This window comes from Ambystoma mexicanum, chromosome 6p, assembly GCF_040938575.1.
Source record: "Ambystoma mexicanum isolate Mex_15411 chromosome 6p, UKY_AmexF1_1, whole genome shotgun sequence".
In the NCBI taxonomy this organism is placed as follows: Eukaryota; Metazoa; Chordata; class Amphibia; order Caudata; family Ambystomatidae; genus Ambystoma; species Ambystoma mexicanum.
The window spans coordinates 765,515,889-765,541,351 of NC_090935.1; the positions used below are offsets into that span (position 1 = coordinate 765,515,889).

General features: G+C 43.3%; 1 protein-coding gene across 6 annotated transcripts in view; it reads right to left on the reverse strand.

Moving 5' to 3' along the window:
- The window catches only part of KIAA0825 (KIAA0825 ortholog), a 2,662,507-nt gene that overhangs the window by 1,325,863 nt on the left and 1,311,181 nt on the right, over nt 1–25,463 (reverse strand). For all 6 annotated transcript variants that reach the window (XM_069627636.1, XM_069627637.1, XM_069627638.1 and 3 more), the window contains 2 exons: nt 9,756–10,021; nt 665–815 (listed from right to left, as the gene is read on the reverse strand). In XM_069627636.1, coding sequence (XP_069483737.1) covers nt 665–815; nt 9,756–10,021 — 417 coding nt within the window. The remainder of the gene's footprint in view (nt 1–664; nt 816–9,755; nt 10,022–25,463) is intronic.

Sequence of the window (25,463 nt, forward strand, 5' to 3'; positions counted from 1 at the left end):
GGCTATAGACTTCATCACATCGGCCAGTTTATGACTGGTGTGCTGTGTTAATGGTGCAAGCTGAGCTCACTCCAAACTCAATCACTTAGACAGTCTCATCTTGGCTAAATATATCACTACTGTGCATCGATTGTTTTTAAATCTGAACAGATTAAAATCTACCAAGGAATTTACTCTGCCCTATACAGATATGGTAGTTCATTCCTACTGTGTCTAGGGAGGATAGCTCAGTGGCAATGTGCTCGCCTTAGAAGCAAGACGTCAGGTTCGATCCCCGGATTCACGCTTAAAAATCTCTGGGTATTAAGCACGTTATAAATAACCAATCATATCATATCATATACTGGCTACTGCGAGTGGTTTACTCTCCCAAAAAATGTCTTTTTTGCTAAATAAATACCCAACCCAGAAATAATTACTACTGTAAAAGCTGACACTACCGTGCATGACTCATCCTCGGTATATTATTTGGTACTTAACGCAGCTTTCAGCACAGGTTCTGCAAAGACTGTAGTAATGGAGGCGCATAAAGCGCTCAACATTAAGGCCCCAGCCAGCTCCATTTGCTGCTGCGAGCGCGCTTATGTTTGCGATTAGTCTGGTTGAAGGCAGGAAGTAAAACACATTGTGGTCAAAGAGAAGGATAGTAAACTTAACGTCGCACCTCATAAAACGCGTTCTTGTCCTCCCAGTGGTGGCTCTCGGCATCCTGCAGAACAGTAGTGGCGCAAACTGTGACGCAGTAATTCGTAATCCGAGCCCGGAGTGTGCTGATGAATTCCTGGTAGCGCTGGACGGGCAAGAGGAACAGGGGCCTGCACAGAGGGGGTGATCAAAGAGATGCAGGTTAAGAGCCTGTTCTGTTGGAGGAAACCATACCAGGCTCTACAAATGCTTCTGATTATTGCCTATCAATCATTCATTTCCTTCTCGCACTGGAAAAAAACAACAGTCATATAAAGTCACAACAGCTATTTTTGGTTTCCCGTGTGCACATCTGTTCTCTCAGAAAAAAGGCTTGGTCTTAAACTTCAGAAAAACAGCTCACCAGACAGAGCCACTTTTAGAAACAAGAAAAGCATTCTTTGCTGCAAGTCACCATGATGACATGCATTGAGTTGGTCAAACCAAACGTGTCGTGTGCTTGCCATCACTTGCTTTCAATAGCCCACGGCTTTCCACGTCTATAGCAGTTAGGAGAGTTAGAGGCTTCTGCAAAGCAGGGGGTAGCCTTTCCAAAGAAGGAGCGCCAGTTCTTAAGCAACACACTCAAGGGAACATTCTAGCATGGTGAGATCAGCTCTTCAATTCATATTGATTAAACACAAACATAATGCAATCAATGAGCGAGGAGCATGTTAGGGTTTATTTCTTCACCTACTTAGGCAGACTTCACTTCATGAATGCGTTATTACGAGTACTGAATGGATGAATACATCTAAATATCAAACAGAAAAACAGTCATGGAGGAGTAGAAGCTCAGCTCGAGTGTCACAAAGTGTAATTAATCTATCATTGTCTCGCATAATTGAAATACACAGGACAATCCTATTTTATTCATTCTCCACTTTACTTTTTTAACGCAGTCATCTTGCCTCTTTCTTGACCCTCCATGGAGGGCCGTGTAACACTCCCTCTTTCGTGCCCTAACTGTCAAATGGCCATCCTCGAACCAGACATCGTATAGTTGAAAAGGCTACTACCTATGTCAGCGAGTCTGATGAAACGACGCACACACTGACAAATTAACAACTTTTCCCGCCACACAAAGTGAACCTCTGATTTCCCATTCTGAGTGTGACTCAGGACAGAATCCATGCCGCCTGGATTTCAGGCTTGGGGTGTGGGCTAAGCTTGTCTAATGTACTGAATGTGCAATCTGGGAGCTACAGATTTAGAAGAGTGATATTTATGTGAGGCTTTCTAAGGAGATAGCCAGCCACTACCTTGGTGTCTTTTCCCAAGACATATTACTGAGGGTGCCCCATTTCCTTAATGCAGCTGGTCTCAAAAGGACGCGGTTATGGAGCTGACTGGATGGGTACCCTAGAGATGGGCATCATGTAAGGCATGGATGCAAAAGGCATATGGTCTTCTGAGACAAAAAGCAAAGAGTTTGGATTGCTCTCTAAGAAGGATTCAACAAAAGTGGATAGTTCTCCTGTAGGAGATGTCAGAGCTGTCAACTGTATGAACGAATGTGCTGGGAGTGAAAACGTCGTGACAGGATCCATCAGGACTTGTTCCTTCATTGACAAAGTGGTCTTTGTCAACAGAGCCGACTTTATTTACGGTGCAATTAGTGGGGTGGTCTTCGCTGATGGTGCTGTCAAAGGGATGATAACATTAAACATAGAAGTAGAGAATTTCTATATGATGCGGTGAACAAATTCGTATGTCAAAAAATAGCAAAAATAAACTTTGTTGATAAAATAAGGTTAAAATAATTGGATATTTAAACTCAATAAACAAAATACAGTTAAACAGTTTATGAATCTCCAGTGAGAGATAGAGAACAACAGTATGTAGTGCACATGTCTCGGGAGTATAGCTCAGAAGCAATGTGCTTCGCCTTGAGCAACACAGGTTCGATCCCCTGGTCCGTGATTAGAAACCTCTGGGTATTAAGTGCGTTTTAAATAACCAATTACAAGTAATATGCTAAATGCAAAATAGTGACTATTGAACCTTCCTCGGTTCTGGGAAGAGAGTCAATTATGGTTAGAAGGGAATATATTATTTACATTCTCCTAGAGATACTGGTAACTGTAGTTGAGCTTTGAACACAAATTGCCTCTGCTTTTAGGCTTTGGCACTTTCTCAACATGTTTCTGTTCGCGTTCTATCAGATGGCAGACATTCATCAAGAGCTCTGTGGTGGGGTCCTCAATAATGCTCAGGCTCGTTAAAAGCCCCTTATGTTTCTATTGGGTCAACTTCCAAATCATTATTCCAATGGAGCATATAGCTGCTATCACATTATAGGCTGCAGATAGGGATGGTCATCATTGACCATGCCGACAACAGGATACTCTTCCATCTCGTTGAGGTTGTCGATTTATGCAACAACAGGGTTGAAGATGGAGAGAACAGACACATCAACCGGTTACCTGTTCCCGCCCTGCTCCTCGGTTGGAGCTTGTACATTGCATGGACATTGTGTGCCTGCCTCATGGAGGAACTCCACATGGAGGAGTCCATTGTGGACAAGATGAAAGGTAAAACGGTGGCTTTTGTCCACTTTAGTGTTGGCGCCTGCCTGGAAGGGCTTGGAGCTGGAAACACCATTGATGAAGGTGTATGCGCACCAGGGTCCACTGAGAAGCATGCCACGGCCCCTGGGTTTTCTTGGGTGCATTTTTCAGTTGACGGTCTGTCCTCTGGAAGAGTCCCCTTCTTAAGAAGAGCTTGGTTCTACCCTTGGATGGGGAGGCTGGCATAGTCGTGGTGAATTTATCACCAGAAGAGGGGCAAGACACTCACTAAGGAAAAGCAGTAGGGTCCTGTGACTGTCAGCAAGAGTCTTGTGAGAAAATCCTCTGCATATAATGCAATCCTCAAGTTTGCGGGAGGGAGGCGGACAATGAATGTAATCTCTCTGAAAGCCCTTGAGGAATTCACAGAGATTTCCCCACAGGTGGAACAGTCTTAAAAGAAGGATTTCTTTTATCTGGTCTCCCCAAGTATTACCTTCTACCTCAGACATTTTAGGTGTGAAGACAATTTTCAGAGCTTTTGTCCAGTCAGAAAATCGTGATAACTGTCCAGAAACTGGTGGCAAGGAGCACAGCACAGGAACGGTTCAGTGTCAAAAATACAAATCGTTCTTAGCTCCAGAATGGAAAGCAACTGCAGTTAACCGGTAATGATAAAAGGAGTTACAGGAACATTGTGTGCATTAAAGAAATAGAATATGGTTCCTTTGGGCGAGCTTAAGCCTCTCCCCCCTCATTGGTGCACAGGAAAAAGACTGAAAAGAACTGGAACGTCTCCTTTCAGCTTAAAAGTGTATTCTTACGGGTATGGCAGTTATTTCCACTGAGATTTCCATGCCCGATGAGGCAGAAGTATACAGATCATGCGATTCTAAGGAACTACCTCTGCCACTCTTAGGGAAACGGCACAGAGGTCTAACGACCCACCACCAACAAGTAAAATTAATACCCAGCCAGAAAACTGCCTATCCACCATCAAATCTTGGAATACCACAATTGTCTTCAAACGAAACAGCTTAACCTGTTCATCAATAATAAATAAACTGCAAATGTCCCTAATGGCACAACCACATACATCCTCATGCTATGGCAGTGAATGACACCAAACACGAAGGTGAGAAGATTAGGAGTCAACCACATTTAGAACATGAGGTTTGAAGCCCAGTTTATATTAGTGGTTATCACTAACATCAACTGCACTGCCTATTCCCAACAATCCTCTCCATCTATCGAGAAAACATTCTGATGGCAGTGGGATCAAGAGTCAACTTTGCTTATATAAGGAAAATCCTGTCAGCTGCTGGCCTTGATGTAGCGACTGCAATGGCTGCATTTGAATGTCTGTTTCGTTCTGGTTCTCATTGCAGGTATTGAAGCGTGTCATATCATGTCCCGGGAGGATAGCTCAGCAGCAACGTCAATAGCTCAGTGGCAACGTGCTCGCCTTGGAAGCAAGGCGGCACGAAACACCACATGTTCGATCCCCGGGTCAGCGCTTAGAAACCTCTGGGTATTGAAGTGCGTTATAAATATGCAACTAAGACAACAACAACCAAAAAATAATAATTCTGTAACAGCGCCTCGATGCCCTTGCTGTGTGAGCGCTTTAAAAAAAAATGGCCGGGGAACTCAATGCCTTTTAATCAAAGTGTGTGAGATAGTGAAAAAACCAAGAATGACCAATTCCAGCTTGCCCAAAGATCATAGTCCATCGGTACTTGCCTCTCTTCCCTTTGGCTCTGCTTTTGATGTGTGCCGGTTGCTGTTTCCCATGACAATACACTGTATTAACTGAAAACAGTGCCTACCAGATAAAAAGACACAGCAAGGAGTTATATGTTGATGCGACTTCAGTTGCACTTTACCATCCTGAATACAATTAGGGTGCCTTGTTAGACGTTAACACGTGCAGATGACAATGAACCTGTCCTATTGAAAAGATTATCGATTATGGGGCAAGGGCTTGGACTATTATGGTCAACGTTATCGGGGTGGTTTTCCATGGAATAGATAGGCGTCTTTGCACTGCCAGTAAGTTCCCCTCTGCTAGGGCAAAATGTATCCATTATTTTCCTTATTCTGGGGTAGCCATGCTCTGTCCCGTATTCTCTTGCCCTATCCAGGGGTCTTCTGTGGTTCAGTACTACGTTAATGTCTTTAAGGCTGACGATGAGCTGATGTGAGGAGAATAGGAGATCCCCAATCTACCTCCTTCAAGACCTACATCACAGAGTGTGTGGGGGCAACTGGTCCCTATTGCAACCCCAGTCAGTCCCATCACCCAACTTAATGTGTGAGATCACAGCTTGCAAAGTGGGACTGCTACTCTGCAATGTACTGGACTCTGGCAAGGGTTGTGAATAGTGAGCTCCTGCCACAATTTAAGAAAGCAGTCCAAAGAAAAGACATGCTACAGTTCCAAAGGAAACTTAGTGAGAATTATGTTTTCATTGAGGCTTGCTCTAATACAGAAAGGTTTAAAATCATGCCAAAATGTACATTCTGTAACACGGCACAGATTCACTAATTTAAGTGAAAGTAGGTAATTCAAATAATTGCTCAGTAAAGATCTTGAAAACTATTCCTGTTGTCTTCTGTGATATCTTAGCCCTTTTTTAGGATTAAGACGATATTAACGTGCTCTGCTTAATAATTTATTTTTTCCAAATGTTTTAAAAGTAGGCATTGCTAGATTTCTTTCTAGTGCTTATTTTGAGAAACCAGAAGATGTCTCACCCACTAGTCCATCTATCATCCAGGTGGCCAGGACACAGCCATCGCTATTAGATCCAGTTCCTGGGGGTGGACCAGTGCGGGAGGATCAACTGGGTGAGAGGTCTTTGGGAGTGGGACACCGGATAGAGAGACGCAGTATCCCCTTCGCTGTAACACCTTTACCCCATCCTACCAAGTAGGATATTTAGGAACTCTACCCCCCCCCCTTTACAACACAAACACGTTCACACGGACAGCCTGCTATTAGGGAAACCAGAATAACACCTGAGCCGTATACCTGACGTGTCCCAATACAATGGTCAGGCGAGGTCAGGCAATTACTGACAATCACACACACCTGACTTCCATTAAGCTTCTCCACACGGATAAAAGGCGGAGCACGAGAGCACACTCTGAGCGTGTAAAGCACACAAGGAAAAAGCAGTTCCAAGATGGCAGTTTAACGAGAGAAGAAAGACAGCACAACAGAAGGGGATCGCAAGGAGGGAAGTTCCCTTGACCTTTTTGACAAGGAACCGTTACTTTTCTGAAACCTCGAGAATAGAAAGCGTAAGACCAGGAAACCAGGCTGAATAATCCTGCATCGTGTCTCGGAGGTACCCAGGGCCCTCTCATGTCAATAATCAAGGCGGGGAGAAGTGCTAGCCACCATGGTACTGTCGATGGCACCAAGAACAAAGCAGCGTCAGTGAAATCAACACAGTTGGTAAATTGGGGAGACCGATACAATACTAGTCTGTGCTGAAGCCAAGATTGCAAGCAGCAACATTGTATGGGGAACGCTGGAATGAACATTGTTAAACGCGTGTGATAAAGGACGCAAGTAAAGTTGAACTGCTGATGAGTGATTGAACTTTTAAAGCAAGATACAATACCGTTGACAGAGAGGTCCGGCACTGCGTGGGTGCTCAGTCGAAGGTCTCTGTAACTTATCCAGCCGAGAATTGGCAAAGTGAACGTGAGAAAGAGATATCAGGAAGAGAGACAGCTATTGTGAAGCAAAGTGGTCCTGCGACAGGCTGAGCAAAATCCTGCGCACAATCGAAAGCCTTCAATTATTGCAGTAAAGAAAGCTTGGAAAAGTCGATGAAGTTGGTCCGTGCCCGGCGGAGGGAGATCAAATGAAAGCTTCGTGTTAAGGTCTGAATCGAAAATCACCCGAGAAGTTCTACATGTGAAATTCTAAGAAGAAAGGAACTTTAATGTTTGTTGTGCTGCATCAGGCCGCCTGAAATAAGAGACTTTGATTGGCAAAGAGACCTTAGCACAGAAGGCCCTGATGTTGAGGTTTTGAACTGCATCCTTGTGCCAGAGAAGCCAAAGTGTGCGCTAAGCTCGAGTATGCCGCCTTGGCCTGTGCTGAAAAGGTAGGGAAGGGAAGCCAACGGCTTGAATATCCTAACGTATCATTTCTTGAACACTTTTCTTTTGCATAACATTGTTTCCCACCCTATTTATATTTAGAAGTAAGAATTGGCAATAGGTTTATTAGTATAGGCCCTTTTATTTTGACAGTCTCGACTAGGAATGTGTTATCATTTGATGGTCGTAGCTTGCTCCCATCTTTAGATTTAGGATTAGATAGTCATTTTTCAAAACCAATTGAAGTTCAAATAAACACCCTTGGACTGTGATCACTTGTGTCTGTTTTACAGTTTGATACCATGCCTTCCTTACATAATCACCTAAAGCAATGACCTACGGTATGAACACATTGTTACCAGAGAACAAATTATGTTCATACACTTTAGATTCTGGGGACCTTGAAACGTAAAGGAGAATTCTAATGTGAAAGAAACTAGCGAAAATGTAAAGATGTTCATGCTAATAAATAGAAGACATGTCGGATTCACTATCAATAGTAGTTTTTAACAGACAAACACGCAGGGCAAGGATTAAAGTGAGCATGGGGGTAGATAGGGCTGGTCCCCAGCAGGGTTCTAAATTCTGCTTGGCGACTGAGACCTGTCCTCTTTTCACCCCGCTTCGCTCCAACTATGGGCAGATTCCAAAACTCCCAACAAAGTCATTCAGCGTAGATGGGGGCAGAAGATGCTACCACTGGCAACCTCCTTGCTACACCAGGTCAAAGAGGCAGCGTGAGTGACAAAAATAGAAATGTGTTCCTCTCAGAGGCATACTGTTTATTTGACTGAAAACAAAGATCCAAAATCTGTTTTGAAAAAACACTTGCATTGCATGAAATGCTAACTGTTGTTACATGCTGCTTTGTTGAAAATCTGTACGATTTAAAAGCAAACTAGTGTTCTTAAAAGTCCTGAATGTGGAGCAGTCCATCTCTAGGACTGAATTATTATCAAGAGTATTGTTCCTCTTAACATGATGGAGTAGGCGTTATTTCCATAGATTCGAATAATGCAATACAACAATTAAAGGACTTCACTATTCGCCCACAGGAATTAGGAAAATGCTTTTAATCGGTATTGGCAAGGCAATCTCCTTTCGTCCCCGACCTATTTTAGTCTTAATTCTAGCAACTGTAGTTGGGAATTTATAACATACGAGCAAGCACAGTAACAAACAAGAATGGGATACACCATTCACACCTAACATGGGACAACCTGATTTGTCTAGCAATTTTCCCTACTGAACATTGACTTAATCAGTGTGCGTGATCTAGAAAAGGGAAATAATTTTAAAAGGGTACAATACCACATTTACTAACAATTGTTACACTTGAATTACTATACTTAATGATATAAAACATTGAGTTGAGGAAACAGTGTCACATTAGTCGGAAAGACAATTCAGTCAAGTAAGCGCGCGCCTTAGAGATAATGTGTGCAGCCTTCTTTCATTTTATTGAATCCCAGCCTTTCATAATCCAAGATCAATAAATATGAATATCATTAAAATGGGTAACAACGACACCTATTACAGAGCTTAGAAGTGATAGTACTTCATTATACAGCACTATAATAACCACTGCATTATGTTACGAAAGGTAGAAGGTCTATGACATATGTCAACATTCTGGCAGCATGATTGGCCAAGGAGCCCCATGCACAAGACTGCACGCCCTCCTGGCACTGAAGCACAGACATTTAAAGAATGGAATCGAGGTGCAGGCTAGATGTAACCTGCGCATAGAAGAGCAATTGCCATATGACGACGGTAACTGAGCGTGGGAGGCTACAACTTGCATATGATGAAAATCTAACTGTCATGTGACACTAAAAATGCGAAAGGATGGCTGTAGCTACAAACACATACTGGCATATGGAGGCAGTGCTCAATCTATGATGGTTCAGCGAGGTATGGTGTTGGCAGATCATGATTGTACCCAGGCACATCAAGGCCGTGCCCTGGGCAATGTATTTGGCTGGAAACAAAAAAAATACTTTTGTCTGCTTTATAATCCCTTTGATTAATTTACGCTTTTTGCAGGTTGCATCAGTGATAGCATTTCCTATGATGTCATCAAGGTGGTAGGCTATGTGTCAGAACTTCATGCAATGGAGGTCCAAGAGCAAGTGATGTCACTTGCCGTAGTGTAGTTGTTTGAGGTATGTAACGTTTTGGTGAAATTACGCCCCTGCTCCCCACTGCTGCAGCAGGGCTTCCCCTTCAATCCCTGCACGCTTTGAAACTAAAATAGAGCACATTGATACATTAACACCTCACTGTTTATTTACGGCTTTTTAACTCTGATTGTTGTAGAGAGTAGTATGTATTCACCCCATGATATTTCAGCCTTGCCTTCGAGGACCGAAGTAACCTTTGATCATTAATACTCAGAGAGAGAGACAATTGAAAAACATTCATAGGTTTTCAAGGACTTACTTCTTATTGGCCACTCTCAAGAGACCATCATAATTGGTCAAACGCTGGTGGACGTACACTGCCGTGGCAAGCGCGGCATGCAGGTTTTGTACTGGGGCTTCGGACGGAACCTCATTGCATCTCATCTCCAGCCTTGCCAGGACAGCTGTTCCTACTTTGCAGCAGACCTCCACAAAGGTTGCTCGAATCTCCTGAAGAAAATCCCCTCTGCATGCCAAGGCCAGTGGGAGCAGCGTGCCAAGTTCTTCCATGATTTCCGAGCAAAACTGGGGAGGAATAAATGTGACATCCAGTTATTTGGGCTCGGGGGATGCTGTGTAATTTACGAAGAGTTAGGCCACATTCTCGAAAAGTGCTGAAATAAAACAAAGGTTTTGGTTCAGCTATTAAACAAAGGTTCCCCCATCATAGAGGACATGCTGTATTAAGGAAAACATAGAAAAGAACAACCGATATCAAACCAAATCTGCACATTTGAAGTGGCCAGTGGAAGAAGACACATTTCGCTAAAACGTGCTCACTAAGCCAGATGTATGTTACAACCCTTCGGGTATGCACTCGAGTCAATGTATTCCATCATCTGGTGCAAAAATGTTCCATCCGTGGTCTAACCATCATGTTTTGACCTCTTTCCAGAGAGCTGCATCTAGGGGTGATCAGGACTGGGCACCTATCCACAAAAGGCGCTTAGTGCTCAAGAGGAACAGGTCAACAGCAGTAACTCTAAAAATAAATATCAGAGATTAGGCTGAAACAGCGTTTCTGCTCTAAATCACACATCACAAACAAATCAATATATGCTGCCCGATTCAACGTGCCTGATTCACAGCAAAACAAAAACACACAAGCAGCACGGACAAACCCAAAGCTGGAGATGTTTTATAAGCCATTTTCCTGCCATTCACCATTACAGGCAAGGACGTCCTACACTCGCATCATTTTCCTAGTATTGTGAAGAGGGGCTGTGCCACAAAGCCAAGGAGGATCAACACCAGACAGATACAGAGATGGATTAGTTAGAGGTGTATTAAGGGTAGAAGGATAGTTACAACAGTGGTGAAAAAATAAACATCTAAACCTTTTGTCATGAACCCTGAAGCATTCAAGGCGTAACTAACACTAGGTATCAACAGAGTTGTCTCTTTTGTGAATAAAGTCTGTATTGAATTGAATAGCTATTACTACCCCCTCATTGGTGATTGGGGAGTCTAATTCCTCCTTCTAATCACGTGTGCAGCTGAGCAGCTTTTATATACTGCACACAGTGTGCATCGTCCCCTTCTTTCGCGTTGTAGAACTTATATATCCAATATTCTTAATATGTACCTTTGGTCCCCTTCTCGTTTACTAGTGACCATATTCTTGATTGTGTCTTTTGTTCGCAGTGCATGTCCCAGCAGTTTGTCCGTTTTATTAGCTTTCTGGTACAAGGTACACTTTAAATTCAGCAGCCCCCTTTCAGATTAGTGGATACTGTATTGATTTGCCTCCTTAAATTGGTAATTTTCCTTATATCTCTTACAGCGTCTACCTGTCTATAATTAATTTCAAGTTCTTTGAACTCAGCCATGAGCTTTTGGTTTTCTCGTTTCTTAGTTCAACTTATGTGGGAAGCCAACGCCAAGAGTTTCCACCATATGACTGCTTTCAGTGGGGAGATTAAGTTTGATGAACTCAGTAATTTCTTGAGCGTTTTTTTTTCTGTTTAACTATAGGATCCCTCAGCAGGTTTCCTGGTAGTGTTCAAGGGCGTGGGATATGGGCATGTTTGTCAAGGGTGATTCGCAGTGTCACTGAGCTATGGTCCGATATCGTAATATCCCCTAATTCCACGTCTCCTCTTGAGCCTTTCAGAGAGTTTGAAGCAAAAATATAGTCTATTCTATTGTACACTCTATGCGCATGCAAAAAGAAGGAGTACTCTCATCATGCTGTGGGTGTCTTGCCAGGTATCAAAAAGCCTCAGGTTTGCTATTTCCTGCTCAAGTGTTCCAGACGCCTCTACTCACTGGGAATGTCCGACCTCCGAATGGTCTTGGTGTCTGTCCATCAGCATATTTAAATTCGCACACAGTATTATGTCCCATCGAGCAAAATGCAAAATGATCGGTATCAACTCCAGCAGGAAATTATTCTGCCTCTTGTTAGGGACATAAACTGGGATTAGAGTAAATTAGTTCCGCTTCAAGCGTGCTCCTAACTGCAACATATCTGCCCTCAGGGTCTTCAAGGATGTCTGAACCTGCCAACTATTTTATTTTTTGACATAGTATTGCCAATCCTGCTGTCTTATTCCATGTTGATGCAGGAACTGAGCAGAAAACACTCTGATCCTTCTTTACCAGATGGGTTTTCTACATGAGCGTTATTTCTGTGTCAAAGTATCAACGAAAGTGAAACAAACGCCCCCTCTTGTTTGACCTATTTAGCCCTCTAATACTCAAGGATACTACTTTTAACATGGTGGCCGAGAAATTCGCAGTATCACCCCTCCTATGTCTATCCATCTTGGCTGAATGACATAATAGCACACGCCAGTCGCCCTACCTTGCAGCAACCCTGTATTTTGCTCTGCAGAATCCAATAAGCCCCCTTGCTCATCTAGGACTACAACCCTCACCCTGAGTAGTGCAATGTTCTGCATGTTTTCTCTCAGGCTCACCCGATTCATTTTCCCCTTTGGTTGTACGGGTGCAAGAGTGCTCAGATCATCGCCTTATCCTTCATAAAGGCTCTAGGCCACACATTTTCTATAGTCTTGGTTTCTCCTGCAACCTCGGTAACTTCTGCCTCGTCAGGTGTGTAACCCCAGCCCATGCCTCGAGACTATCAAAGCCCCTGTAAGGGCGATTTGTCATTTGTTGATTGTTTATGGTTGGGGTCAATAGCTGGTAGTAGCCAATTTTCAGTCTTCTGTTTGCCCCAGGAGGTCACTGTTCTTGCACATCCATTCTCAAGAGTATGCATCCTTGTTCCAAAGAGTTGATTGTATGTGTCTAGCTTTTTAGTTCGAATTTCAGAAGCATTGGGAATGTCCACCTGTATTCAACTCCCTCACCCAAATGTTTATCAGTGATTGGCTTCAGGTGATGTTGAAGATGTCTTGGAAGAGTTGAATGTTCGAGCCCTTGAAGAGTATCTGTCCCCTCAGCTTGGTTGGCCATATGGAGGATTACTTCCTTGGCAGCATTAGCTGTGCATTTTAATACTATATACTAGGGCCTTCCTTCCACATTTCTGGAGGTGTCCTGACCAATTCTGTACGCTTTGTTGATCTCATGAACATGCAGTTTTTCCCCCAGGCATAACGGCTCAAACAGCTCCGGTAGCATTCTAGCTAGTGTGAAGTATCCTATGGATCCCTCAGTAAAACCCTGCCTAAAGTCTGCCCCCAGGTGGCTGGGGGAATGCAGACGCTTCCTAATGCCAACCCTAGGGGTAGTGTACTGCGGGAGGATCACCTGCGAGGAGACTGGACCCAGGGTGGTGAGGGAATTCCGTGGGGTGTTGCACTGAATTTTTCTTCTAACACAAAGACTCTTACCACTGTACCAAAGGAGGTCATGGCTTATTGTCATTGTACTGTCTCTCAACCTGATATGAGATCTAAGGTTGGGAAATCTAAAACGTATAAATTCAGAGCATATTATATGAAAAGTAAGACCCTTATAGGTATCCCAAACTAAATACCCTCCTCAATCCCAAGGGTGCAAGGTGAAGAATTAGGGAAATATTGTCTTCTCCACACCATCTTCCTCTGGGAAAATGAAATTTCACAGCCACTCTGTTAAAAAATATTAAGCAAATAACATCTACCTTTAAAAAGACTGTCGAAGTTGAAAAACCTAACACTTGTTGGAAATAAGTCCCAGAATTCTAGAGGGACTGACACGAAGAAGAGGGTTGAAGAGGCATGCAGGTGTATAAGTCAGGCAATCAGGCCTAGCAGCCACTGTAGGAGTCAGGAAATATAACCTATTGCCAAATCTCCTACAGTTCCTCACCAAGCGCTTCACTCCATTCAGAATTGCACCAACTGTACTGTTTAGCATGTGCCATACCCAACTTCCACCTAAACTCTTTTGAACGACCACACTATCTACTATTGCTATAACATGCACGGTGCCGGCCACCTCCTAGTCACCTCACTGCTCAGCCTAGCACAGGTGCTCCTTTTTCCTGGGGCCTTTCACCCTTTCCCAGAGCCATCTAGAATAACCTTAAATATGACCTCAGCCTTAACTCGAGGGATAAAACCTTCCAAAGCCTTGCTTCCCCTAAACATCAACTTAAAATACCCTAATATCAGACCCATTACATTCTTACCCAAACTAAGCCTCAATTCCAAGGCCCCCAAAGATAATCAAGACACAAAATCGGACACAGGAGCAACCTTAACTCCCTCACAATGGATTAACCTATATGCAATGAAAACCACATCCAACCAACCCTGCAATATCAGGGATAGCAATGCCAGGCTAGGTTCCAGACTTAACAGATACCTCTCACCACAGTCCAAAGCTCAAGTTAAATCGGGCACTCCTAGCATGACTAACTACTCTAATTCTAAGGCCTCAACATAAAAAAAAGAGAAAACCTAGGAATGATTCGAACAAACCCCCCTGACGCAACTAGCCCCCTACTAAAAGGCACTTTAATCAACGCCAGATCGCTGGTGGCCCATGCCACAGACATAGCTGATCTATTCAACATAGGAGACCTAGACTTCATTGCCGTGTCCGAGACTTGGCTACATGAGGCAGCAGAACCTTTCCTCCTCTTGGCCATTCCTGACAGATATACAATTGTGAGAGCTGATAGTCACCTCAAAAGGGGGCGGCATCGCCTTCATCGCCAAGTCAAGTCTAGGGCTTAGAGTAAGCACATCTATTACTAGCAAGTCTTGCAAACTACTTACAATTAAACTCTCCACGTCTAAGACAAGCACCTTAACTATTCACCTAATCTATAGACCTCCAGGCCCTATCGGCTCCTTTGAAGAAGACATCTTTACCCTACTTTTAGACAACACTAAACCCATGTCGCAAATTCTGCTGCTAGGCGATTTCAATCTGGGCTATCTTGACCCTAACGACCTACAGGCTATGGCTTTATCCAACGTCCTTACTGAACTTGGCTCCACGTAGAGAGTCAACCAACACACCCATGAGAAAGGCAGAATATTAGACTGGGTAGCTGACCTTAACTCTGAGACTACTATCTCTTCTATCCAACCTTTATCTTGGACCGATCACCATCTTATCTCCTTCACTACTCACACCAAACGAACAGTCACCAAAACGAATCAGATTGCTCCTCGTTAGGATAGGAGGTGCTAACAAAATATAACTACCGATAAGCTCATGCCTCTTCTAATACCGACCTTGAACGTATGTCCAGAATCAGCGGACCCAGCCGAGCTAGTTGAAATATACAACTCCACGATGACCTTAGCATTAGGCACCATCGCGTCACTAAAATTGCGTAAAAGCAAACCAAAAGCTCATCTGAACACCTGGTTTACCCCTGCAACTAAAAAGCATGGGGGCAGAAAAAAGAAAATTAGAATTTTTATGGAGAAATCTTCCATCCAAAGAAAACAAATACAACTTAACTGAATTAACTATTAAATATAAAGCTGAAATTGTACGGACTAAGAAAGAAACGTACAACGACAGGATCAACAAAGCAAGTTCCAGCACCAAGGAACTCTTTGTGATCCTCGGGGAATTGGAATCCCCGATAGCTCCCGAAGATCCTTGTATCAAGGACAAGGCATGGTGTACAGACATACAAAATGCCCTATCAAATAAAATCACAACCCTCCAAAATAAAATTGAAGCAAAAAGACTTAATATATCCAAACCTGACCTTGACCTAGAAGCGTTAAAACACCCAACAGCTCTCCTGAATTCAAACTCTCATAGGTCTCATCCGCAGAGGTGGAGAAAATCATAGCACCACTCAAGCCTTCTAATTGCCAAGGGAACACTTGCCTGACACAAATAATTAAAGAAGCCACTAGAGACATCGCCTCATTCATCACAAAATGAATAAATGCATCATTCCGCACTTGCAAAGTCCCAACGAACCTCAAGGATGCCTGGGTCCTACCCTTGCTAAAGAACGCTTAATTAGACCCGACCATCCCTAAAAACTACAGGCCAATTATCTTGGTCCCATTCCTACTTAAAATCCTAGATAAGGCGGCTTACTTCCAGATCCAGCATTATCTAGAGACTAATAACCTTCTAGGATTAAGACAATCAGGCTTCAGACCTCTTCATGGGACTGAAACCGCACTGATCGACCTGAAAATGCAAATGGACTCACTCAAGGGCAAAAGGCAATGTGCCTTACTCCTTTTACTAGACCTTTTGGCTGTCTTTGATTTGGTGGATCACTCTATTCTCTGCAAGCACTTTTCCTCTGCGGCCAATTTATCAAAGGAAGCCTCAGACTGGATCCAATCCTTTCTTAACAACAGGTCTATGAGGGTCTTCTCTCAAGCAGCAGCCACCGACCCATCCCCGATCCCATGCGGTGTACCTCAGGGATCATGCGTGTCCCCCACCATGTACAACATATTCACAAAGCTCTTATTTGACAAACTGGACCAGCTGGGGATCATCTACACCAACTACGCAGATGATACCCAGATACTCCTACTACTCTCAGGCGACTACGACCTAGACCTAGCCCTCTTGAACAAAACATACCAAGTTATTCAGGCAATGATGGCAGTTCATGGATTATGCCTGAATGATGACAAGACTGAAATCCTAATCCTACGTGCTGCAGCCCACCTTAATAAACTTGACGCGAAGTACAACGCATTCTCGATTGATGGCATTGCCATCAAAGTTGCTAAAGAGACCAAAACATTAGGCTTCTAGAGTGCACCTTAAATATGGTCAAGCAAGTCAATGCTACGTCTTCCGCTACGGCGTACACATGCAAGATGATCCATGCTGGTAAACCTTACCTATCCATCAGGAGCTGCACTACGCTAGCGAGAGCTTTAATATTGTCCAAACTCGACTATTGCAATGCCCTATATGCAGGAGCTAGCAAACAGACTACTAATAAATTACAACTATTACAAAAAAATGCGCTGAGAGCTGCACTCAGCATTCCCAAGAGAGAACATATCTCTGCGGCCAGAAGAGAAACCAAATGGCTTTCCATCAAAGACAGGATTCTATTCAAACTAGTATCTATCACCCATAAATGCCTAAACAATGCTGCCCCACAGTACCTCCAAGAAATAATCATCCAAAAATCTTCATCTCACCCACGAGATCTGCCCAATCTTGTTGCATTAAAACGCCCAGATTTAACTTGAAAAGAGCAGGGGGGGGAATAGCTTCCCAGTCTTAGCCGGCCAATATTGGAACGCATTACCCCTGCATCTCCAAATAGCCCAAAACTTCCTGAAAACTTGAGGAAAAGCACAAATATCTGGTTGGTCTCTAACAAAATTTGAATGTAACCGATGAGCGCCCAATATCACTGTGTGACACACCGTACTGTACTTTACCTGTAACCTTTCATGTACTGTAATCTGCTATTTTACCTGCAATTGCCTGTACTGTACATAAAAAAAGTAAACTGCATTATCTTGTCGCGCCCAGATACCTTCAGGTGCGGAGCACCTTACAAATAAATAAACAAACAAGCAAACAAACCTAAAGGCTCACACCTGAAGCCTGTTAAGCAAGCTGGGAGGCATAAAAGGCCCCAGCCAGAAAGGAGTAGTAGAAGGAGCTGGAACAAGGACTGGAAGGCTGGCTGGAGCAGCACTAGTAGAAAAGAAGTACGAGGCTGACAAATCACGTGAAAGTGGCAGAATAGAAGGGAGCGTGGAGAAAGCAGATTTCACCTGCAAGCTTTAAGAGAATCCTTTTCTGTCAAACTCCCAATTGCAGACGCTGCACAGCAGAAGACGGGCAGAAGGCTGTGTTTTCCCCATGTGAGCCGCGTTGCAGTGATTGCAGAGCCATGGAAGAGCTGCAGGAGACTAAGACCAGAAGAAGAAGGCACGCCAAGGGTGTCGGGAGAAAAGGAAACTTCCACAGCAAGTGGCCGGATTGAGGACACCTCTGCTGCAGGGAGGTGTGGGTCCCCAGCAGGCCAAAAAGTGGAGAAAGTCGGATAAGCAGTGCAACCCACATGACCAGTGTCACTGTGGCCGGTGAGTGAAGCACAGCGTTCATGTGCACTGCGCAAGCCTTGCAAGTAACCTGCAAGATTAGATGCTTTGGCACCTGCAAGATTAGATGCTTTGGCACCTGCAAGATTAGATGCTTTCCATATATAAGCCACTTTAGGACCTAGATGACTACGGGTCCACTAGAGCGCCAAGTTACCGGCGCTTATGATCTCCACATGTTTCATTCATGGGTTAAGTTTTGCATTTCAAGTGAATTATGTACCTTTACCTCTCGGGTTATGCCACATATTGCAAACCAATCATGTACTGAAGATGATTTAAAATTTTGATTTCACCATTTGTCTGTGTTCAGAATATTGAATTCTGCTATATGTATGCTTTCACAATTGCCTTTTGATGTTTTTGTCACAATTGCCTTTTGATGTTTTTGTCTCAATACAAACCATGTATATCCACAGTCTTTGATGTGTGTGAGTTTCTTTTTTTTTCCCTTCTGGACAATTTCATGGGTTATGACCTTATGGATTCAATCCATTAGTACTAGCATACCAGGTTCCCCAATTTAAATTACTTGTTTTGTTTCATTTATTGACAAAAATTGGTGATGAACCTTGGCAGTAGCAGTTCTACCTCTTTTTTGGTTTTGCAAGTAACTGTAACCAGCTCCTAATTGACTCGCATTAGAGTTAATGTGAGAAAACCTTGTTTGTTGCATTAAAAGTCTTCCCATCAAAGAAGTTGTAGCACTTGCATATAACGTTGAAGATTCTTGTTACGTGAGAAGCTAAAACACTTGAAACCCATTGTTGATGTATCCAAGACTGTTTGCTGTACAACAAAGCGGGCGTGTTTCTCCAAGTTGAGAGAACGCTTCCTAAAAAGTACGGAAACAAAGGGAAATTGCGTGTGCTTAATTATAGCACCTGGAGGAAGCCTGAACTTCATTATTTGCTATTACACGGGAATGCAAGGTTTTGCGTCAACTTTAAACCTTGAAAACTGCCTGAAATACAGCTTGTGTATGTGACTTATTATGTTTTCACTGTGAACATCGAACTCTGTATTGTATCCAGAATTGCCATTCAAACTATTTTAAGAAGCAAAGAGGCTAAAAGCTTTGAGAACAAGCATTAACCAAGCCAGTAGACCTCCCCTTTTCAGAGTCGAACATGTTTTGCCAAGCATCACAGAACCAAATAAGGGCCCGATTCACAGAGCGTTATGGGGTTGTGCCATTTTAAAACACTTCTGTGAATCAGGCCCTAACTGTTTTGAGGGGTTAACAATTAAGTGGCACAAGAAGCAAGTACCCCATTATTGCTTGAAGCTGAGAAAGTGACAGAAGCTTTTGGGTACTACTTGGGATGATACCTGGTGGAAGGGTGTGTGGAAAGCTGGGGAAGGGGAAACCAATGCTTGTGAAGTATAACCTGAAGTAGACAATAACCTCTGGTGCAACAGACTGCTGAAGCTAGAAGGGAAAAGAGTCCTATGAGCAGAAGCATGTTGTTCATTTGCTAGTTAGACCGACTAAAGAGGCAAAGAGGCTGCCCCTTTTAAGAAAGCCATTAAAAGGAAGAGTGCCTTGCTTACCTGAAGAGGTTGAGTGACTGATTAAAATCAACCTAAAAGTCAAATACTGAAGCAGTAGTAGTTACACTTGAACTGTGGTGGTGTATACACTTGTTATTAGATGCCACATCGAAGTTGTTGAAGCAGTTGTGTATATTTTATTGTGTGTGTTGTATTTGTGATTTTTACTGTGTTTGTTTTAATCTTTTGTGTAAGGTTGACTAGTTTCAACCAGTATCACAATAAATAATTCAGTATTGTGCTATGCGAAAAAGATGACTGTTCTCATAGTCCCAACAGTAAAGGTGTGGTTGTTGGAAGTAGAAATAGCAGGACATCCTGACAAATTTGCCAAATTTAACGTTGTAATAGACAAAATTGCCAATAAGTGTATGTTATGGACATTTGAAGAATAACACACTTTCTTTGAACATTGGCAATTTACCTAAAAGTAGAGACCAGTGATGATCATAACCAGGATTACCATTGGTGCTATTTATCTTCTTGGAAGTTGAAAGGGTATCTTTTCATACAAGGTTAAAGAGTGGCTACGAGTGGATTTGTGCTTGGTGAACTTTGTTTGACTTTGAAATTTCAAGAACTGGTTTGAAACATGTGTTTTCTTTTGTTGAACATGTGGAAGTGACTTTGAAGCCTGGGTAAGGGAGTTTACCCAGGACAGGAGAAGGCCATAAAAGTATTGTGTTGATATTGTTTATTATAATATGTTCTATAATTATCTTTGTATATTGATTGTTTAGAGTGAGGGCCAGTTTACCCATGCTAGAGAATGTTCCCTTAGTCTTTACACTAGGTAGGGAATTCCTCTGTAGAGTAGGGCAAGCAAGGTAGCATTTCATTATATTTTCTTGAATAAAATGGCCTATTTTGAGAAATCTACAAGCAGTTGTAGACCTCGCATTACTGACCCCTCACACTAGGGTCTCACCTTTTATCCCTTCCTTTGGAATTTCAGGTGAAATGTTATCTCTATGAGACCTGGTCTCAAGGTCCTCACATATGGATTCCAGGTCCACTATGGATGCCTACAGCTTTGGATGACTTCCTCTCTTGCCAGCACTTGCACAACCATTTGTCTGCTCCACTTCATTCACCTGGTCTCCCAGCATGGTCAGATCCGTCTTGAGGTTGTAGAGGATTTTGGTGACCTCTTTTCATAGTCACGCTATTTCATGTGAAAGCTTGTCTTGCAATGTTTGGAGGCCCTTCATGAGGTTCTATTTTGTGAAGGAAACATGTGTGCTTTACTGTACGCCCGACAGGTGCACTGTCACCTTGGTGGTCTGTTTACCTGTGCTTTGGTGCTCGGACATGAATTTTTCCATACTTTCTCATTGCGCCTTGTGCAGCATTTTTTAGGCTTTCCTCCGTTTGCACCCACAACTCTACTGATGTATTGCTGTCAGAGTGGGGCCCTGCACCGGGAGCACCTGTGATCCCAGCAAACCGACCATTCCAATAAATTTACTTGAATCCTTCCAAAAGAGACTCTGCACTGTTGGTTCTTTGAGGCCATCCCTCCTTCCCGCACCCCGGATGGGTAATATCCATCACTGCACTCACCGTCCTTTGAGAGAGCATGGGGAATCCATCAGTTGTCGCTGGTTCTCCACTATGTTCGTCTGCTTCCACTCTCCCACCAGCGCTTGCGGATCTTGGTGCTCTTCCTTTCACCCTAGCTTCCTCGGTGGCCGACTGCCCCAGAATCCTTAGGGAAGCTCCATTACCCCTTCTCCGCTTCTGGACTGCAGGGAATCAGGCTCCTCGTCAATCTAAGGGTGCTTCTCTCCGATGACCATACCCTCAATATGGTTCCCGGCCCAGGCTCATGACATACTCTCATCCACAAGATCTTCATGAGCGAGGGATGCTGCAGCTGATCCGGTAGGGTCACATGCTGCGCACTCCTACAACAGGTCTGCTCTGAGGTTTTGAGAGTTATTAACCCCTACTGATGGGTTCTCGCGGATCGACGCTTGTGGAGCCCTACATGGGAGCCATCAGCCTTCCTGGATGCGCCCCTCAGTTGTTTTCATGTGAGGTATGTCTTGCAGTTGCTTTACTATAATCACAAAACCCATTATCCACAACCGGCAATATCCGGTGGCACCCAAAAAGGTCCTCAAATGACTAATCATTACTGGCCTGGGTGATTTCAATATGGTCTCTACTTTTGTTATGTTAAGGTTTTATTAAGCGCAACAAACACCTAAAAGGGTATCGCCGCGTAGTGCAGTGTTGAGTGAAAACCCAGAAACACACTTGTGCTAAGAAGCAGTGATGATTATAGATTGAAGAGACAGGTCTTTAATTTCTCCCTAAATGCTAGACGGTTTGGTTCCTTCCATAAGTAGGCAATGTAATGGGTCTGAAGATGCACAGAGACTGACATCTTCAATTTCCAAGTATTTTATTGATTAAATGAAATGGTGCAAACTACTAATGATTCCTAAACTATGGGTTTTCTAGCCTAACACAAAACTAACTAGAGTACTTGTCAGTCATTTGTGAGACCCCAAAAGGAAGATCTGTCCTCTGCATAACACCAAGTTATTCAGTCCCTAGCGCTATCAAAAGGAACTAAGGCACAGGAGAATAACTTCCTTTTCCTATGATCTGCCTTTCAGCACAGTCACTTAACTTATTCGTAGGTAGTTCTTAGAAACAACTTTTGCTAGTTTGGGAAAAGGGGTTCTTCAGTTTATCCATCATGAACTTGACACCTTGCTTTCCCCTTCTGAGGCTCCGCTTCTCTCTGCCTTGATTTATTATGTTTCTTACTTTTTCTTGACACAATGTCCACTCTTTTTCCTGGCTGGGCCAGTTAGAAACACTCTCAAATGGATTCCAACTTTTTCTCTATTTCTTTGTTTTTACTGGGACAAACCGGAAATGAAAACTCTTGACTTGCTTACACCTCTTTAGTTTCACTGGGACGAGTATGAACGTTCCAGTAAAGATTCTCACTTGGTTTCCACCTTTTACTCTTACTGGGACGAGTATGTTCCAGTAATGAGCCCCTTGATTCTTTAGGGCTCTCTCCTTATCAACACTTGTATCAGAGTTCACATAGTAATTCTCAGTTATATCTGTTATTTCATTTTCACAGAGACAAGTATGATGCATTCACTTGTTTTATTAGTTAGCCCTCCCGGGTTTCCTACTTTCCTAGTAAGCTCTTTTCACTGGAGTTAGAGCACCGGGCCTGCACTCAGGACAGGATGCGTCTCTCAAGTCATCGGGTTGACTTTGAGCTTCTCTGCTTCTTATTCGCTCGCTCTGTGTCCGCTCCATGATGCGAGCCGGTCTGTGGTCTCTGCGTCGTTGCAGGACCCAACAGTCCAAGGCTCTCTGTCACACCACCACCTAAGGATCAGTATCTTTGTAGGGGGTTCCCTTTCCCCAACTTCTCCTGCTTCCAGCTTTTCTCATGTCTGCTTCCCACGCCAGCTTTCATCCAGGGTTAAACGCTGTGCGTCCTGGTCTCTCTCAGCTTTCGCTGCATGGCTGACTTGAAACTCCTGGTCTTCTCCTTCCAATAGAACTCCTCCTTTTATTGCTGGATCTTACCCAGCGGAGCCTCATAGTCCTTTCTCTTTGTTGCCCGAGTGTATTGTGTTACTCTGGCACTCTTCTTCTCAGTATTACAATAATACTTCCCCTCATGATGAAACAGTGGTGCTACATCACAGTAACAAACAGTAGCTCGTTCTTGTCTTCTTGGTGTTGTAGCTGTTAATGGTGGGTTGTGAGTGAGTAACTTAGGGAGTTCCTCTTTTGAAACAGGAGTCTCTCCCAGTGAGGCTTGTACCAGAAAACAGCAGTCACCTGCTCTCTCTTTCCTGTAGGTAGGTGGTATCAATCTTTTGGGCAGCTTTAGTCTGGCCGAGTGCACCTTAGCAAAGGCGCTAAACTTTATTGCTAAGGGAGTGGGAGTTGAGTGTTGCAGGCATTTAAAGACTATGCACATGCTTTTAAAGGTGATTCGATTGTTCACAGTAGTCAGCCAGTGCAGAGAGCAGATCACCAGTGAGATGGGTTGGGATTTCATCTGCTTACTGCCTGGCTGCCGTATGTTGTACTTTTTGCAGCCTGTTAATGGCATAGGATGGAAGCCCCAGATACACAGCGCTCATAAAGCAGGCACGAGGAGACCGGGGCGTTACAGACCAACACTTGGTGTGATTGAGCTAGAAAGGGAAATACTTTCTTAAATTTCCTGATGAAGAAATAGCACAACTTTGTCACTGCTGTAACTTGTGCATTTAGTAACAAATTCTCATTGATAATGCCTAGGTTCTTCATCTCTGTGCTAGGTCTACAGTAGTGCCCAAAGGAGACAGGTCAACATACTGGGGACGAGAAGTTAGAGTTATTATTTATAATTAAGACCTCAGTTTTATCTGGGTTGATTTTCAAGTGGTTCAGGTCCATCCAGGCCTTAATTGACAACTGGCAATTCTTGATCTTACTTGACAGGTGATTGTTCTCTCCCAGGTCGAGGAAAGAAATTCTATCTTAATGGCCCGAATCTTTTAAAATCACCATTAAAGGAGTACACCCTTTAAAGACCAAACATATAAATACTCTGAGGAAGAACTTGCCAAAAACAACAAGCAATCATGGCATTGGTTGGCCACAGCCTTAACCATAAACATGACTAGAGCCAGAGGATTCAGGAACCATGGACCCTAGACATTGGCTCTTGGAACACAAGAGGATTCTCCCATCTTTTTCAAGGATTGGCTCAAGTGTTAGCCAACTTTGGAATCATATGCATCCAAGAACCATGGTTCCTGCAATCACCCTTCCTGGATGGTTTCTCAACATACCTCAAGAAAGCAATACAGGGATCAGCGGGTAGACCCTCTGGTGGCTTATTGACCCTTGTAAAAGAATTCTTCAAAACTGGAAGTGAAGCATGTGATCCATCCAAATCTGTTTATTCAGATCATAGTCATTGATCTCTTGGATCAGACAAACACTATTCCAGTCTATCTAGTAATTTTTAACCTCTTTGGAATCCTGCATGTGCGGAATCCCCTCAGTTCATCGACACTGTAATTTTCTGGATCGACAAAATGTATTTGAGCGTCAAGGAACTGTCCTTAATAATTTGTGGCGACTTGAACATTGATTGCCTGAAATACAGCCGAAGAAATACAGATCGAGAGAATTGGGGATCTAAATCCAAGAGACTCTGATACAAACAATTGTCTGAGGATATTGAAATAAGACAACTTGTGATGTTAAACGGGAACATACCAGGAGACCTCGAAGGCGCGAAGACATGGCATAATGGAGATAAATGTGCAACTCTAGACTACTTTATGGTATTATGCCAAGTGACACAATACCACAAATTGTAAGCCTCAGAGTCTCCTCTACAGAAGCTAGTGATCACAATCCCATTATTATGTCATGCCTTATGCCTAATAACCTGAAAGAGCCCCTATGGACTCAAGATGTCGAATTGGAAGCTGGACCAAACAGACTTTGCAATCGACCACAAGGAGTCCCCCATTTAACGGAAAAACTTCAATACTGGCAGGATCTTGATCAATCCGGAGTTGAATATGAACCTGTACTGAGTGTCTTCAAAGAACAACTTCATAAGGGAAATAAACCTCAGTTTAAATCTAAGCACTCCTTTTATGAAACAATACGTTCCCAAAAACGCTGTTTGCAGAAATACATTAAAGAACTGTATCTTGCACCGACGATAACAAGAAACGTAAACAAAAATATAAGAACTGGGTTGCTTCGCATAGTGCAATTATATACCAACAAGACTCAGAGAATGTTTCAATCCCTAGGTTCACAGAACACCAGGAATTTGTGGACATTCTTAAATGGGACAAGTGGAGAGATCTGTCTGTTTCAGCTAAACCCGATAGTTGAAAGTACCTGGGTATCTCATTTTGGAGAACTGTTCGGCAAAA